The sequence below is a fragment of the Pungitius pungitius genome, chromosome 21 (genome assembly GCF_949316345.1).
Source record: "Pungitius pungitius chromosome 21, fPunPun2.1, whole genome shotgun sequence".
Lineage (NCBI taxonomy): Eukaryota > Metazoa > Chordata > Actinopteri > Perciformes > Gasterosteidae > Pungitius > Pungitius pungitius.
In genome coordinates, this window is record NC_084920.1 from 9,667,216 (window position 1) to 9,685,288 (window position 18,073).

At 43.0% G+C, this 18,073-nt stretch overlaps 1 protein-coding gene across 2 annotated transcripts in view; it reads right to left on the reverse strand.

The window, feature by feature from the left end:
• Positions 1–18,073, reverse strand: part of jmjd1cb (jumonji domain containing 1Cb) — an 81,251-nt gene that overhangs the window by 33,650 nt on the left and 29,528 nt on the right. The window contains exon 2 of one of the 2 annotated variants that reach the window (XM_037462905.2): positions 12,741–12,929. In XM_037462905.2, the coding sequence (XP_037318802.2) occupies positions 12,741–12,929 (189 nt within the window). Of the gene's footprint in view, positions 1–3,522; positions 3,784–12,740; positions 12,930–18,073 lie in introns of those variants that run through there. The other variant, XM_037462906.2, reaches the window with a different exon arrangement.

The window sequence follows — 18,073 nt, forward strand, 5'->3', positions numbered from 1 at the left end:
AGAATAAGTTGTATATAACTAGGAGACAGATCAAACCAACTACAAAATACTGTATACGGCACTTTGTCATAGGCTTCATGTTTTGTAAGACGAGATTGTGTCAAAAAACAACTAAATGAAATACAAATCTGTCTCCGTGAAGTACTATTAGATGGATAACTGTCAAGATGATGAAAGTACCTTGTCAGTTAATGCTTTCATCTCGTCGGGGATACACCTTGAGATGCAGTCAAAAGCTCATTAAACATGATTAATTGGCTACTTCAGTCATTTAGTGTGGCATTTTGATGTGACAATGAGATATCTAGTCCCTAAAATCTATCAGTTTGGCTCCATGAACATTATAAATCCCACAGAGAGAGATCAAGGACAGGAATGTTGGTATGCATTTATTTTTTGACGTCAGCGTCCATTCTGTCCAATAGATCGCTGACTCAGCACAGCCGCCTGATGATGCCTGATGATTGAATGGTCAGGTACTGTCACGCTCAGTGACAGTGACCTGTTATTGTCAACGGTTTGATGCAGGCTGAGATGGAGTCTGATTCTGCTCTACTGTATGCCTGTGTGACTGTATGATTATGTTGATGTTACTGTCTGTACTGCAGCATCCTCCTACTCAAAGTAACTACCCATAAGTACATTCAATTCAATTCATTTTATTTTGTATAGCCCAAAATCGCAAATTACAAATTTGCCTCAGAGGGCTTTACAGTCTGTACACATGCAACATCCTCTGTCCCGAAACCCTCACATCGGCACAGGAAAAACTCCCCAAAATATGAAAAACCCTTCAATGGGGAAAAAAGGGAAGAAACCTTAGGGAGAACGTGAAGCTTGAGCGGTAGTTCTGAAAGGAAGACTCTCTTTTAAAAAGGGTTCTCTCCGCTGTTGTTGACTGTGGTCATTTCAGCTCAAAACCGGATGAAAAACATTGTGCTTTTCTGACAGCATAGTAGTTGGTTCAACCGGTATACCACCCAGTATACCAGTTCAACCAGAATATGCAATACTGATAAACAGATACCGTCATACCGGTGAACAGCCATAACAATTCTTCTCAGGATTTTCACAAATTTCCCCCTCAGGATTAATAAAGTATTCCTATCTAATCTTTTTAATGGCAGCTACTTCAGCTATAGACCCAAGCATCTAATCTTTGTCCCTTCCACCAATGGGATGTTGGGCTACCTGCATCTCCTACATTCACCCAACCTCAAGTATGGTGAATTGGGTTCAGGAAAGCCTTACAAGGTCGGGTAAGTCATGCCTTTAACTGATGGTGGCGTCATATTAACTTAGCGTCTTGCAAATTTGGCATTTAATTTGCCTGATTGACTCTAACATGATGCTGCTCTAGTCTAACGTGACCATTTTCCATTTCCAAAGAAAGAACGGCTTATGGTTGACCCGCCGACCTGAAATCAAATCCGATTTTGCGGTCTAACGTGATCAGTCCAGTTCACTTAAATTTGGATGTTGTGGTCTAACAAGGCCATTTGAGCAGTTATTTCAGCCCAAAACTTGTTATGACCCTCTTCTACCCCAGCCACCTCCAGCCAACTTTCAGTTATACTCCACAGTCATCATTGGTGTCAGTGTCTTCCCTTCTTCACCACCACTAGGGTCCATACTCCAGGTGGGATTCCACCAGAACTCTGCATCACGGCCCCTTCATTATCCTGCTTCAGGATGTCCCTGTTACTTTTACAATTGATTACTGCAATTCTTTATTACTAGGCTGCTCATGTAAATCTCTTAAGCCTCTGCAGTTGATTCAGAATGCTGCAGCACGTGTATTAACAAGAACTAAGAAAAGGGATCATATAACTCCTGTATTAACTTCTCTGCACCGGCTCCCTGTTAAATCAAGTTTATGGTACTTCTCCTCACCTTCAAGGCACTTGCTGGTGAGGCACCGTCTTATCTTAAAGAGCTTGTTACAGCGTCTTGTCCTACAAGGCATCTACGCTCCGTAGATGCTGGGCTACTTGTGTTCCTAGAGTTTTAAAAAGTAGGATGGGAGCCAGAGCCTTCAGTTATCAAGCTCCTCTTTTGTGGAACCAGCTTCTATGGGCCGCTTTGCTTCCTTGTGCTTTCCCTCCCCACAGGCTTCTGTGGACGGTCGTTCTATCTGATGATGGTTGTTCCTGCAGTGGTCCTGCCGTACACCTGGGTACTTGCAATATTTGAATCAATTAAATTTATTGGACATCTTTTACGTTGTTCATTCCGTAATCTGGCTATAAAAAATAAAACAAATTGAATGAATGAATAAATGTTTTGTAGATTTTGAATTACTTTCTCCTGATCGAACTGCAACCAGAATCATTTAGCTGACCGTGTTCAGCTTCACATCTCCATGGTAAATGGACTGTACATGTTTATCTCCTTTCTAGTCTTCCTTCCACTCAAAGCTCTTTAACACAAAATGTCATCATGCACCAATTCATACACAAAGATGGGATGTATCATTACAGGGTCAGCTGTCCACCAGGAACAAACATTCACACATCGTAGGCACAGCTAAGCAAGCAATTTAGGGTTAAGTGTTTGGCTCAAGGACACATAAGGGGACTGGTGGAGCCGGGGGTTGAACCGCTGATTCACAGTCATCCACTGAAAGCTTACCTTCTTATTACAATTTAGTTTCTGCTTTCTCTCCTTTTGGGACAAGAACATACTTCTCCCCCAAAAGGGGGCGCGGCCTTAAATGTTTCCAACCCCACGGCGACAGTTAGTAGCTAGAGCATTGATGACCGCATCAGGTTTGAGCTCTTGCTCCTGTTTAAGCTTCTCCAGAGGCATGCTGGTTACTTCTTTTATTTTACTGAGAAAGGCCACAAAGAACTAGCTGTGCAGGCTGTATTAGGCTTCTTAGAGGGAATGCGTTGGAAAAGCCTAGAAACACTGTTAATCAGACAGTGAAATGTCGTCCAAGGGAACAATGTTCACTGCCCGGGCGGTACACCAGGACACGTGCAATGATTTACCACCTTCCACCCTGACCAAAAGACAGACAACATCAGAAGAGCAGCAGATGCTGGAAATTACAGGTCAGTGTTAGAGGACGATAAGGTTGACCAGGTAATGGAAAAGTAGGGTTTACGGCTAACACTAATCAAAGAAAAGTGGGAGGATTAAAACTCCCCAGTTTAGTTATAAACTGGAATGCACCGACACTAACCTGTTTTCACAGTTGTACAAATACAATAGTCAATATTTTTGGTAAATCTGCTCAATTTAATCATACAGATTATTAAAAGAAATTGACAAAGCTGTGGTATAGATGAGATCAATATTAAGTGGTAGGGAGGTCTGGAAAAGGCAGCATCTTCTAAGACTGCAGGCCACACACACACACACACACAAAAGAAGATTAGGAAGACCATTCAGTCCATTCTAGCGAATATCCTCGGCTCTCTGGCAGTTCGTTACATTAGATCCGAGCCAGCTGTGGTTTTCCGATGACAAACAGCAGCGATGTGGGTGACTGCAGCGGATAGAAATCTGTAACGTTACCTCTCTGCTCCGTCTCCAAGCAACGTCAAGGAGCAATGGCTCAGAAGAAAAACACTTGACAAAACTAGCTTTCTCCCAGCGATCAGGGGGAGAGGCATGAAGGATGACGAGTGACAAAAAAAAAAGGCAAAGACAGATAGAACAAGAGCGATGTGGTTTCTTGTGTCAAGAAAAGACAAATGGCCAAGAGGGAGAGAAAGAAACGGAGCAGAGGCGAGCTACACGGCCGACATTTTAACTGCTGCTGATGAAAGGAGGGGGAGAAAGGAGAGAGCGTGAGAGAGAGAGAGAGAGAGAGGAGGGACGGCCGGCCGACGCACACTTTCTCTGTGTGTGTGTGTGTGTGTGTGTGTGTGACGCAGCCTCCCTCTCGCTTACTCACCCTCTTTAAATGTCTCTCCTGCCTCTTAGCTCGCTCTACAGCAATCTGTCTCACTCCCACTCCTCCCCGTCTGTTCTGTTCAATGGAGCTTTTTGAGTCATCTCCTTCCACATATTTGATAACATCTACGTATGAAGCCATCGGAGGAAATAAAAAGTTAGTATCTAGATTCTAAATAATTAAGTCATCTTCACATGTTAAGGAAAAAGTCTATGAGCAGAGCTGAATGCAATAAGGCGTAGTTCCTCCATTTCAACAATTATTTACTTAAATATGATAGTTCTACTTGGAATCATATTGATCTTGTAGCTTCATACAGTTGAGTAGTTAGTTTGATGAAGGTCAGTCAGTAATAGGGTTGCACATTTCCAGGGAATATTCCAAGTTGGAAGATTTTCTTTGGAACAGGAATATACTGGAATTATCTAAGGTAATTTACCTTGTCATCAATGACAAAACATTATATTACTTTAACCTTTTCTTGCCTCAAAATGTTTTGGCCTTTTCTCTAAAAGCACATCTGCATGATAGGGGCTATTGTGAAGATGTGCTTTTAGCCGTTTATAGGATTTAGAGGGCTGTTAGTGATTTTATTTTAGGCGATATACAAAATTAGACCTTTATGTGCCGTTTTCGGACGGAGCAGTTAGCATTACTACTCTAAAGGAGGCTTTTGTGAAGTCCTCCCGGCCCAGAATCAGGAGGTCTCGAAGTCTTGATTCTGAAATCAGTCTGTGGTAGGCCCAATTGAATCATTCAACCACTATTTTTGTTCATCTGCTCCCATTGGTTCCAACTCAACCCACACAAAATGATCCACAACTTCCTTATGGTACGGCCACATCAAAAGCAAAGTGGATTTTTGCAACGCTTTATTCGTATTAGTTTACTCGCCCGACTATTTGTGGTTCATTCGCACATTCGATTCATCGCGCTGGAAAGGAGCCGCGGCGCCGTTAAAGTTGTCATTTCCACCACGGAAATGACCACTATTTCTGCTCTGTACTTATCGTAGAAAACGCATCACAATGCAACCAAACTTTCGTTAGCGGTTAGTGCTGATGCTAACGTTACCAGCCATCCTTGTTTACAGTGTAGTATTTTCAGAGATCAAACACTATAGAAAACTATAAATGATCCTTATCACATATCTTATAGAGAGGAGGACCGAGACACTCTATGTGCTCTGCTGGTTTAGTCAGAGCAAGACGGCTGAGCCGCTCCTGTGCAGGGAGAATGATGGCTTCCTTCTGCAGCCATAAAAGTAAGCTATAATTACACATGCACACATAGATCCGCAGGAGGCAGGAGATTAGACTCAACCGGCTCCGTCTTCTCAGGTGGGAGAGCAGGGAGGTCATTTTTATTGACTCAATTTAAAAAAACAAAAACGTCACCTCAAAGTAGTTTCCCTCAGTCTACTAGGTCTGTGGTGACGTAAGGGCCCTCCACTCAGCTGTGTGTTACTGATACATTACAAAAAGGTGAGGACGGTTTAGTCATGGCTGTCAATAGGAGGGAGCAGCGTATGATGACACACAAACATTTCTGTTGTCTTGTCAACATAAATAGAGCCAGCCCAGTGACTAGATAACAAGCTGTATTTCATTCTACACGGTGGGGCATTGCTACTAGGTGAAGTAGCAAGTCTAGAGCTGTCCGAGAAGTCAAAGATAGACCCATGTTTCACTCTGGCTTTGTCTTCTCCACCGCTGACTGCTGCCCAGCTGCTGTTTAGCTTTAGTATGGTTATTAAACAAAAGGGGCTGTCCACAGCTGGAGTTGTTGGTAACAGCAAGTACGTTCGTCTAGGATTCGATCGGATGGGTTACCCCATTGTTTATCAGCGTGTTTGCACTACACAGTTAGTATGAGAAGTGTTAATTGCTACCTGATCCGTACATCACGCCGAGTGTGATCTTAAACTCGGATTCTCTCCACTGACCACCAGGGACAAAGGAGTCTATGAGAAAATGACTACTTCTCTCTGGATTTACTATGTAAACATTGGTTTAAGGTTGGCGGGTTTTACTGTGATATGTATGCTGCGTTTATACGTCACTCCTCCACGGTTCAAATATGCTATCAGCAAGCCAAAAGGCGAGATGGAACAGTTCAAATATAGTTTATTGCGAGAAACCTAAATATATCCAGTCGATTGACAAATATATTTTCACAGCAATATAAAACAAAAAATAAATAAAACAAAGAATCTGTCACAGACTTTTACCACATCACATTTTAATCTTAGCTGCAGCTTCTCTGACGAGGAGACAAACTATATGAACTTATGAATCACAAGTCATCAGCACCAGGAGGTCTGTTTTGTGGCGATAGTATGGATACTTGTATCAAACCCTCTATGCTGGCAGCGGCGACAGACACAAAGTCTGTTGGAGTTAATTTCTATAAAGTACACAAACGCAACATAAACAAGATCTGTGAAATGACTGCTCCTCTCTGCCCGTCTGCCTCTTACTCTGAAGTTTGGACCCAGGAGAGCTCTGCCAAATAACGTTGCTGTATAGCAGCACAAAAGCACTCAGCCACATTGCGGCTGGAAAGTGTGTGTTGGTGTGTGTGCGTCACATTAGTTTTATTACTGGCTCTGCACCATTCCTTTTAGCTGCAGAAGTGGCAGACGGACACAGGGTCATGTGGTTAGTTCGGTCTCCATTTAAAGCTTCTAAACCCACTGGGTTTAAAGTGGACAATACATACATACACTAAACAAGTAGTATGGGAGTTATTGTTTGTCACTTGCGATGATGCCGATCCATATATATTTATGTATAATATGGTCTATATATTGCCAACATTGGAACATCACATTGACAGCAAAATTAGGAGAAAATGTGTGTGTAAGTCCTACATGCTATACGTTTCCCACAATGTCATGAGGCAGCAGGACTGACCCGAGATCTGCCTCATTTCCATCGTTCACTTCTCACACCCTCCCCCCCCGGCCTCAGGTGTCGTCTGGTTATTGGAATCCACTTTGCCTTTGATGGGAGTCTTTAATGAGGTCACACAGTGCTCAGAGCTGCTTGGGGAGAGAGAGAGAGAGATGATGTAACATCTGGATATGGGGGGGATGTACAAATATACAGTTGTGCTCCAAGGATGCTGGGGCAGAGCCGCGCTGATGGATCAGAACTCCAGAACGGGGCTGAGGCGGATGGGATGTTTGGATTGGTTCATCCGACACGTGGTCGGCAAGAAGGCCGCTTTGCGTCGCTATTTCCTGTGCTGTTTTGTAGTACTGAGTCCATTGAGTGTTAGTGATGAAAGAAAGCAGGTGGGAATGTGGGGAAGCGTGCAGACACCAGTAGTGAATGATTTCAGTGAGCCCCTCGGCCGAGTGATCCGGTTCCTTGCTTGCATTAACAGAGATGCCAGTCTTCAGTATCTTTCTGTGAGGTTCCCGTTTATTACGGTTCACAAATGAAAAAATAACTTCATATCACTTAGCTTCCTGGTCTCCCTCTAACCGTGCAATTTCTTCCTCACCCATGCATCATTACCTGGGTCCGTTACACTTGGGCCCCATATATAAACTACCTCCCACAGCAACACACTGCCAGTCGTGGTCAACCTTAGATAGGCTCTTAATTCATAACGGATGGCTCCTACATACCCTTCCTATACACAGCACAACAATTACAAAATATACACAGCAGAATGGAATGGATTATAATATTCATAACAATATTTTCATTATCAAGTCAACAAACACCGTCTTGATATTAAGGTCCAGTTGATGTTGTTTACGATCACAGCCCAAAACCCGCCTGTCAACTCACCAACTTTGAAATCACACAACGGCCTAAATAAAGAAACTAGAACAAAAAAAGTAACCAATGAGTCTCTCTGTCTGGGGATGGGAGTGTGTATGTGAAGTACACATAAAAAAATAATTCGATCCCATTAAAAGTTGGTTATCCATCAATAAAATATGGAAGTGGAATGGAATTCTTGTAGTTGTAGTGCATGCTTTTTCAGTTGCCATCCATTTCACCGACAGAGTGAGGACGAGGACACAATTTCCACTGATCCTTCTATGACTAAGGACGCTGCTGGGAAACACCTCCTCATTATGGAGCTGAGCCACAGAACAACCAACACTCAACCAGAGAGGTTGACAGATGTAAACTGTCCCCTGGATCTACAGCAGGGGGAGTAATACTGGTCCTGACCAGTAACAAGCCAGCTGCAACCATCGACCCCTTCAGGAGTCGACAATCAATATTATGAGGACATGCCAACGACAGAGCGTAAGGGTTTTCAAAGAACAAGCTGCTCACAACCCGCAGCAGTGGGGAGAAGTGGGAGCGCCACAGAACCAGCAGCAGTCCACATGTAGGCCAGGTGTTTGTACAGTGCAGGTACACCTTCCTTTTTTCTCAAATCTCTGGTTTTGTCCCAGGTCAAATTGTAAGAATCGATCTTAAACTTCTTTTTCTGCCCAAATAATATTCTGAGTACGAGCCCAGAACGCAACAACACGTAGCCCAGAGTTAACAGAGCCTTCTACATGCCGTCCTACATAGACATGTTGTTGGGCAGCGGACTGAAAGTGAAACACAGGAACCTTTTAGAGGAACCCAAAACACAGCATCAGTTTCACAACGTAGTATGTAGACACTTGCATTTACAACACTGCCGCGTGAGCTAGTGACAGACAAGGAAATGAAGACGGCAGCAAATCCCACCTCACTAAACGCTTTATGAGTCCCCTGGCAGACAGGAAACCTGCAGAGCACTTGTTACACACACACACACACGATTGGAGAGGCATGAGCACTTCCTCCAGGGAACAAAACAATGGCAGAGAAAAGCAGAGCAGTTACAGTTGTGGTAATTTATTGTGTGTTTTTACTTACATACAATAAAAATGTTGAGGAAATACAAAAATATATCATTAAAACTAATAATGAAAAGATGAGTTTTAACCAAACAACACGCTGCTTTAAGATGTGTTAACATTTCACTAGATTACATTATAATTGACCTGTTCTCAATTCTCCTTTTCACTGAACAGAACCTGAACAGTCTCATAATGAAACCCTATAGTTCAATAACACTGAGCTTAGTGCGTCCTCCAGTTGAGATCCTACTAGTCCGGGTGCCGCTTCCCATTTACCATTTACACAAGTTGTTCTTGCTCTGGAAAATCTATAAATCACTTTAACTGTCTAACCTGGCTCTCTTGCTTCGTGAAAAGATGCCTGCATCAGAACACACACGCACGCACACACACAGACAGCCAAAAACTAGCATCAAAAGGAAAAGGTCACAAACAGCCAAATACGTGTGTGTGTTTAGCCTCCTGGGAGGCATCAGTTTAGCAGCACAATGGTCCTCGTGTGAAACAAAGTGGGCACACCTTTCAGACGCACGCTTTTTGTTTTCAACAAGAACATCCTCCTCGAGGGCCATCGCTGGTCACAACTAAACCAAACAAGTGCGTGCTACATTGGTTCTTTGCTTCCTGATGAGGAATGAGGAAAGCTCACTGGCTGGTCTGAGGGTAACTCAGCCAATCACAAAGCATCGCATGGGTGATGGGTTGGAGATGGGTCGAGTGGGAAATGTTCTATTAAATCAAGCAGTTTCACCTGCCCATCAATCTATTGTCATAATTTGGTGATGCTGATAAGTTATAACTTGATCATCACCACAAGAATTATGGATGTGGACTTGCTCCCCCATTATGCAAAGTATTTGGTGTTATGTGAACTGCCGACATTAGAAACTATGAATACGCTTGCTGGATCCAGCAGGTCAGTGGAGAGCATGGTCGTCCTTAGATCAGACACTTGGTGGTTTTGCTAGTTCACGTGTCCTTAACTTACACACGTTTACAGTCACACAATGGCTCTTATCTGACATCTGCTTTAAAAAGGAGACTCAAGGACCCATTGACCCCCTTGTAGAAATAACACAGTAGACTAATGACTGGATTTCCACGTGATTGTGTTAAATTACAGGTTAATGGTCTAAATGCCAAATAGGAGCTGACAACAACTTTCAGAATGCAAAATTAATCCCTCAGAGTTCAAAATTTCTGATTAGTAGGATTACATAATAGTAACAACATGTAGCTTCTCCAGTTCCAGGCAGCACAAAGGACCAACACAAATCTGTGCACTAGGCCAGGCTAGGTTAACAGCTTTTGGTGAGCAGGGGTGACATTTTCTAATGTGCTATGTCTGCTGTTGGGACAAACCATGAGAAAGCAGAGATACACTGTGTGTGTGTGTGTGTGTGTGTGTGTGTGTTGAGGTCATACAGAGTTATGTAACTCTGATATTACATAGTACACAAGCTATCTGCCGGCACAGTCTGTGCAAGGGCTGATCTGTGATTGGCTGTGGAAGGTCTGTTTTTTAGGTGAAGATGTCAATGATCAACATCGGTGCTCCTACAGACGAGTTCAAAGCCACAAGCAACACACTCGTCAACCCCCGCAGCCCCAAAACCCTCAGGCTGGATGGAAAAGCACATTTTCTGACACAATTGCCTTAACTACAGCATTTATCATAGCCAAAAGCTGTAGAAAAACGTAATTATCGTCAGATATTCATCTTTTCCACAATCCACATTATAATGTGATGAATTAAAAAGTGTGATATTTCATCAAAAAAGCCAGTGACAGTGAGCTGATAAGAATCTGGGGAATTTTGGATTGATCTGCAGTCTACTGACCACAGAGCACAGAGAAGAGCTTGTAAAAAGGTGAAAAGCGCAATATAAAACATCTAAGCCTCCATTTTTTTGAAAATTTCTGAGGACTGTAAATGCAATATGTAGATTTATTGTATGGCATCGTAACGGTTTTATGTTGCACTAAAGACATGGTTGCGTTCTCCCTGCTTCTAGCCATGATTGTGGTATTTCCATGGAGGTGCAGTCTTATATTGCAGTGAAAATTAAAATAGACATGAGACAAAACTACCAGAAGAGGGGGAAAAAAGCCCAAGGTTCAGAGGGTTGAAGAAGTAAACACTTGGACAAAAAGATAAATGCTTTCAGATGAATTTTCTTTCTGAAGAAAGCATAAGAGAAACACTGCTTGATTTCCCTTTTGTAGTGTTGATGTCTGTAGCCTACTACATTTTGATGATGTCGTTATTACATTAGCAGTGGAGAGGCAGGGATTTGACCAAAAGGTGTTAAAAACACAGGAGGAGCCAACTCTTATCACCTGTGTGTGTGCCAGATGGTGGTATGCCTTTGCGTGCTCGCAAATTCGTAACCACAGTCAGACGCACACACAAGGAACTAGAGGCTGTCAATGTCAAACACTGCACAGCACCATCCCATGGGGGACAAAAGTCAAAGAAGAAAATGCCTATGGTGTGGGGCGTGTTTGGTGTGAGGCAGTGTGTGTGAGGAATGATGAGACAGATGAAACAAAGACACCACAGGAACCACGTGTGTGTCAGTGGGTCAATGTGGATGTATGTGAGTGAGTGAGTACTCCACATCATTTATTCCATCTATAATCACACAGACAGGCACAGACGGACGCTCCTGTTCAAACCACTATCAGACAGTCACATGTTAACCCTCTGAACCTCCAGCGGTTTGGTTTTGGTTTTTGGTTTCCTTTCAGTTTCCTCTAGTTTTTTTTTATTTTCACTGCAATACAGAAGTTGTGCACCTCTAGGGAAACAGCACAATCATGGCTAGAAGAGATTTTGTGTACTGCATAAGAATAAAATAGCCGTGACTCTCACTCCCTGGTCTGAGCGTGCACACATGTCCGTGCATGTGTGTCCCCCTTATTCAATGGTAGGGGGGGAGGAGGGGGCACTGGCCTGTTCCTCCTCAGGTATAACACTGTTAGCTCTCTCAGCACTGTTGCTGCACTGATTAGCCAAAGGCTTGACTGCCACCATGTTGAGAACTGTGCGGAGGCAACAACTCAATCATGGATGTGCTCTGGATTCGGAATTGAGCCAATCAAAGTAACATGATGCAAACTAAGGGTCCCAAGGAACTCAAAGGGGGACTGAGAGATCCCTCTACACATTTCTTAAGAGAAGGTGAAAATTAGACCGATCATGGACATGGCTAGTGGAGACACTTTGGACAGCACCAACATTTATTCACAATTTTCACACAAGTTGAGAAAACAAACCGAAATGCCGATTTTCCACTATAAGAAAGAAAATTACAGACAAAAAAGGGGAGTATGCACGCCGGACACTGCCTTGGGGAATCCAGGGAAACCCAAAGACATTTTGTGACGCGAGTTATGACTGCAATTACCTTTGCATATTCAGAACGTTCATAGAACCAGCCACCAACAAACTAAAACAAAACGAGTTGAACCTTTGAATGGAAAAAGCAAACCTCAACCATGGTTGACCTATTGGGCTCACCTGCTCTACCTCCTCTTCTCTCCTCAACAAACTGTAGCACTTCAATTGTACTTATAATGGCTCTTATCTATAACAAGTTGTAAATCGATTTATTTGATGAAATTGCACTTTCTTGTTTCTTGTTCTTCTGAGTTTGTACCCTTATGGTTGATATGCACTTATTGTAAATCACTTTGGCTAAAAGCATCAGCTAAATTACATGTAATGTAATCCTCTCCCAGACTACCTACGGCCTACCTGTTAAGTAGCTCAGCTGCAGGGGACACTAGTCTCAAAAAAACAAAGACATGTAATAGCTTAACTGTGTCCCAAACCATGGGGATAGCACATGGTTCAGCCACTACAAATATACAGATAAACCAGCACATAACCAGCTCCCACAATGATCTAGACGTGTGGTGGTGCTTCTTCTACAACTGTGTCCTGCTCTATAAATAGAAACTTACCAGGGCAGGCCACTGTATGTGTTTGGCCTTGGTTCCCTGAAGCAGTCCTGCCCCTGCTCCTGCTCCTCCTGCTCCCTCCTTCCTCTTGGCCCAGACCAGCTGGTGCTCCAGGAGAAACAGCTGGAAATCCTCATAGACCTTCACCCACTCCCTTTTCTCCCACTCCTGGTCGTCAAACTCCACGTATACCTGCACACGGCACAAAGAGGAAGCTTTCAGTGACATCATAGCCTTAGCGCACTTACGTTTTCATATTGTACATAGCAGTGGAATTAGAGAATACCACGCGCATCAATTTCAAACTCAAGAAAACATTATTGGTTGGGTTAGATCACATGTTCTCTGAAAATGACAATATTATCAGAAAAAATCAGTTGAGATTGACAGAGACACAGAAACGGTACAATTCAGAAGGGGTAGAAACCGTAAAGAAGTTAGACTTTGCTTCATGTTGTAATGTAAATGTTTTATGTACTTTTTTCACATTGCTTGACCAATAAAAAAAGTAAAGAACATGATTAAAAAAAAAGATTTTGGATGAAGGAATGACGCCACAGTAGCTTCACAGTCATTAATAATGTAAAAGGTATTTAAACATATTGACTATTAGAATATTAGCCAGTGGCTGACTCTTGCGTGTGTCCTCGTGTTAGCCATCTTTCTCTCTTCATTTTATCTAAACTCACTCCTCTGACTGATCTTCTCGCCGTTCCTTCACTCCTGCTTCTATATAACTCTACCCTCCCCCACTCTTTCATCAATAGGCAGAAAGGCAGAGCCAGAGAGAGATCAACGGGTGCATCTCTCCTCAGTCAGCCTTCCGTCCTCCCCCTCTCCCATGATGCACGGAGGCGGCTACCTGAGCGGGTCCTCCCTTTGTGTGCTGTTACTGCAGTCAGTGTGTATGGCCTCGCATCAGTCAAATGACCTCTATCTGCCCCAGTCTCGGTTAGTGGAGGTACTCAATGGACTAAACAAAACACTTCAGTGTGACTGTGGAGCAATAGCTAATATACAGCAGAGAAAAAAAGAGTGTTAGAAAATACACATATTGTATTACCCCTCAAACAACTGGATTTATTCCAGTGCATTCAATACATGATCATGTTTGAACACATCATAACCCCCCTGTGCTCTGTATTTGTTTGACTGCGTAAAGCCTGAACGCATCTTAATGTAACTATAGACCATCATCACCACGTTAAAGATGCAAAGCTCAGGTAAGATTTGATGACATTCCTGTCAACTTTCTGCACCTTCCTCATTACTAAAATTAATGGACCATTCGTAATCATTTTCAGTTCATATTTTATTTTCATTTTTGCATAGATCAAATTCAAATTCCAAAAATCTGAGAGTCTAAAAAGCAGTCCCTTCAGTTCATGTCCTTATACGAAGATAATCCGGTATCACATTCAGGGCTTGAATAGGACTCTGCTGGGTAAACACAGTCCTGTTCTGTGGGCTGGAGAAGGACTCTGTAGGGGAGACCATTGGCATTCATCTTTCTATCCTTCTATCAGCTGTCTCTTAATTATAGTATTAAATCATATTCCAATACAGCAAATGCAACCATCTATCTTGCAAGAGGGTATGTGTGTGACTGTAAGTGTGTGTGACAGGGAATTATAGGGCTGACTTGAGTAGGCCGGTCACTGCTTGCCCCTACAAAACCCCACTGTGGGACACGAACAATGTAAGCGGTGTGTGATCAGGCACCATTGGAACCATCTTAGAGCTTTGGTTTTAGTCTCCACCAGCTCCTGGGGGATGTCCAGCTGAGTGGGTGGTCACTGTGGGCTTTTAGAGTGCTCACAATGCTATGAGAGGCCCAGAACAGTCAAAGTTGCAATATAGGTTGCAAAATTCTGTGAATAAGTTGGAAACTTTCCATGGGAATTAACAGGAAATGTAACTGTACTTACCTTGTCATATGAGACAAAACATTTCTAATACAAATTTTTAAAATTAAATTTGAGCTGTGCGGTATGGCCAATAATTCCTATCACGGTATTAAGAAAGATTCTGGCGGTATGTGACGGCATAGCTTTTTCAACACATTAATTCATGTTATTAGAATTGATTATGTGTCACAAGCTGTTGTGTTGTGGTGTATGTTGCGGGTTATTCATTGTTGTTCTAACCATGACTCAATCTCACAACACACGTAAGAGTAGCTCCGACCACTGAACGCTTTGATATGAGGTGTCTGCCGAAGAGTAACTTTAGTGGATATGACGCAACACCGGAATGAACATTACATGAGAAATTTATACCGGTATACCGTGCAGATCTAATTTGCAGTACTTTTATCACTGATCGTCGTCTAACCAAGCCTCACTGCTGTAAAACGTTGGCCTATACAAATAAACGTTCAAAGACTACACAACGTTTTACGTTTCTGGCAGATGTTCCCAACAAGCTGCATCCAGGGTCCAGCTGAGTTCCACTTGCAGTCTTATTCTCAACTACATTTAAGTTCCCTGTTATAATGCTTTTGCAACAAAAAAAAGGCCAACATTTCCAAAATGATAATTAACTGTACCAATATCACCATCATAGAAAGTCTTCCCTTCATGTCTTTATCATTTTCAATTCAATTAGTAGTGCCCTCTCCTCTGAATTAAACTGTTAACTGTGAACATCCGTTTATACAGCACCCAATCAATTGTTTCATCATCATCACGGTACGAGTGGTGTGCCTCTGACACAGTAGTCTCGTCATTCTCTCTGCAAAATCTGCCTCTCTCGGCACAAGATGAGTGACGACGACTCTAAACCCCCCGTGTCAATCACTTCCTGTCTGCGTGTGCTTATGACAGAGCAGCGTGGCAGCAGCTGTGTGACAAGCCTTGATCCTCTAAAGCTGTCCGACCTCAGGCCGAACACAAACAGGCGTGTGTGTGTGTGTGTGTGTGTGTTTATCGTGTGGCTGCTTACTGCCCTGATGTCTGAGCCCACTATCCTCTAGTCGATTGCATCGTAGATGACAGTACGCGCCGTCGATCCTCCGGCACGCACTCATTACCGTCCCACAGACTATTGACAACCTCGCCACGTCCAGAAGCAGGGCGCACACACGCACACACACGTCGGTAAAAAATACTCATGGAGGAACAAGGAGATTCTGTTGCTATAGTAACGAGAGGCGATGAGTGTTGGACACACACACACACACACACACACACACACAGAGTCACAGTGAAGCGCAGGAGTAAAAGACAGCGAGAACAAAGGAGAGCAGGTGCCACACATGAAACCCTGCACTGATGTAAGAGTCACAATGACCGCATGCCACGCTGTCCTCAAGACACACACCTTGACGGCACAATGCTCTCAGGTCATCGGGGACGGCCACGTTCCACACTGTGTGCAGATGGTCTGAGAGTGTGTGTGCGTGTGTCTGGGCGGTTCATTAGCCCACAGATTTGTTTTATTTCGTCTGTAGCAGCACTTGTGTTGGTGCTATCTGCATGTGTCACTTCTTCTATGAAATGTATCATGTCAGCAGCATCAATAACTTAACAGCTTTTAGTCCAAGGTCATTTTATAGCGTGACATGTCTCAAGAATACACATACAAGTACAATCTACGTTTCCCAATATTAAGGATCAAAAAAAACATTTCAAACCCAATTTATTTTGGGGGGGAAACTATGAACGTAGTCTCCTTGACGTCACCTATTGGCTTGTTTAATGTGTGCTCTTGAATTTGGCCTCTTGCCCATCACCATGTTGTTTTTTAAAGATAACAAAATCCTTTATTAAGAATCAGATGGGAGAAAAGCCAAAATACAAGTGAAAACATTTTCAGACAACTGTGGCGTTACATTAATTGGCGTGAATTGAAAACACAGCATTGTTGTGCTCGCCGAGTGTCAATCCCAAGGCACCCCCGCCCTAAAGCACCCTGACCGCTTTACTTTTTTAGAGGTTCTAACGTTGTGTCTTCATATGGCTGTTTCTTTTGTTTGTTATTTCCGTGTACTAAATAAAAACAGTGTATATGCATAAAAAGTAGACAATTTCTTTTGAAGAATAAAAGATTTTGCACTGAATGTAAACTAAATTAGGTGGTATCTAAAGGGAAGAATGCAAGTTTCCACTCTGAGGATCTTCATACTACTACCACCTCACTGTTGAGAAACCACTTCACATAACTGTATAATAAACATACACGTACGACCGTCAGGACGTGAGGACCTGTGTGAGAGAATGTGTGTACACTGATGTCTATGTGCTACACCATTAGACAGTATACATGAACGTATGTGGATGGGTGTTCAACGGGCGCGGCGGCGTATAATCTGCCCGTCACTAACGGCTGTAGAGCAGCTTTCTGGCTGGCTGCATCAGGGCCCGCCGTCAGCCAATAAGCACGAGCATGTCGGCAGGCGACCAATGCAGACAGAGCGGCATAATCTTCCTTTTAAATAGAGCGCCAGAGAAAGCCGGAGACAAACACTTACCGATGCAGAATACAGAGGAGGAGACAGCAGAACAGGTGCTGTGAGGCTTTCTACTGACAGGACTGGATTAATATTGGTATGACGACAACACAATGTGTACAACTACCGTCTGATATACAGTAATTGCACGTAAAAAAGGGAGTTACACCCTTTACTGATAGTGACCGAGAAGTGTGACAAGTCAATCATGTCACAAGCCTTACTTTCAAGCCATTGCGCTCTCGAAAAGCGCTAATCTGATTTATTGAGCTTGACTGCACAGAAAACATGTAGACTAGCCACACTAAAAGGATCCCTCTATGCCCCACCCCCACCCCCTTTACACCTCTCTCTCTCACACACACACACAAAACTACAACTAGTGGAAAAACGTCAGAACGAAAAAACTCTGGCTCGTTGTCATCACTTGAAAGGGATTATTATTGGGATTATTGTCAACAATGTTGATTCAGTGCATGGAATGTTGAACTGAAGTTCGAACACATCATCAATGAACCAAATACCCCCTGTAGTCCATGCTGATACGGGGTGAAGCAGCAGTACAGGATTCAAAAAGACCATACTATCCACACTTGTGAAACCGTTTGCACTAAACTGAAGGTAGAAATGATTGTGTGTGTACATACATTTATTCTGGTAGAAGAACCCTGACTTGATTACATCAACCACAACTTAATAAATGCTCTCTAAAATGTATGATTATTAGTTTGCGTGCACACCTTGCCTAAGCCCACTAGAATGTACTTTGCATGTGTTGACTCAGACACACGGGCCCATTGTTTTGTGGTTATAGGCAGAATCTTTTCTCTTTCTTATCACTCAGCAAAAAGAGGTGTAGGAACTTACTTTATTTTCTCCTTTCACA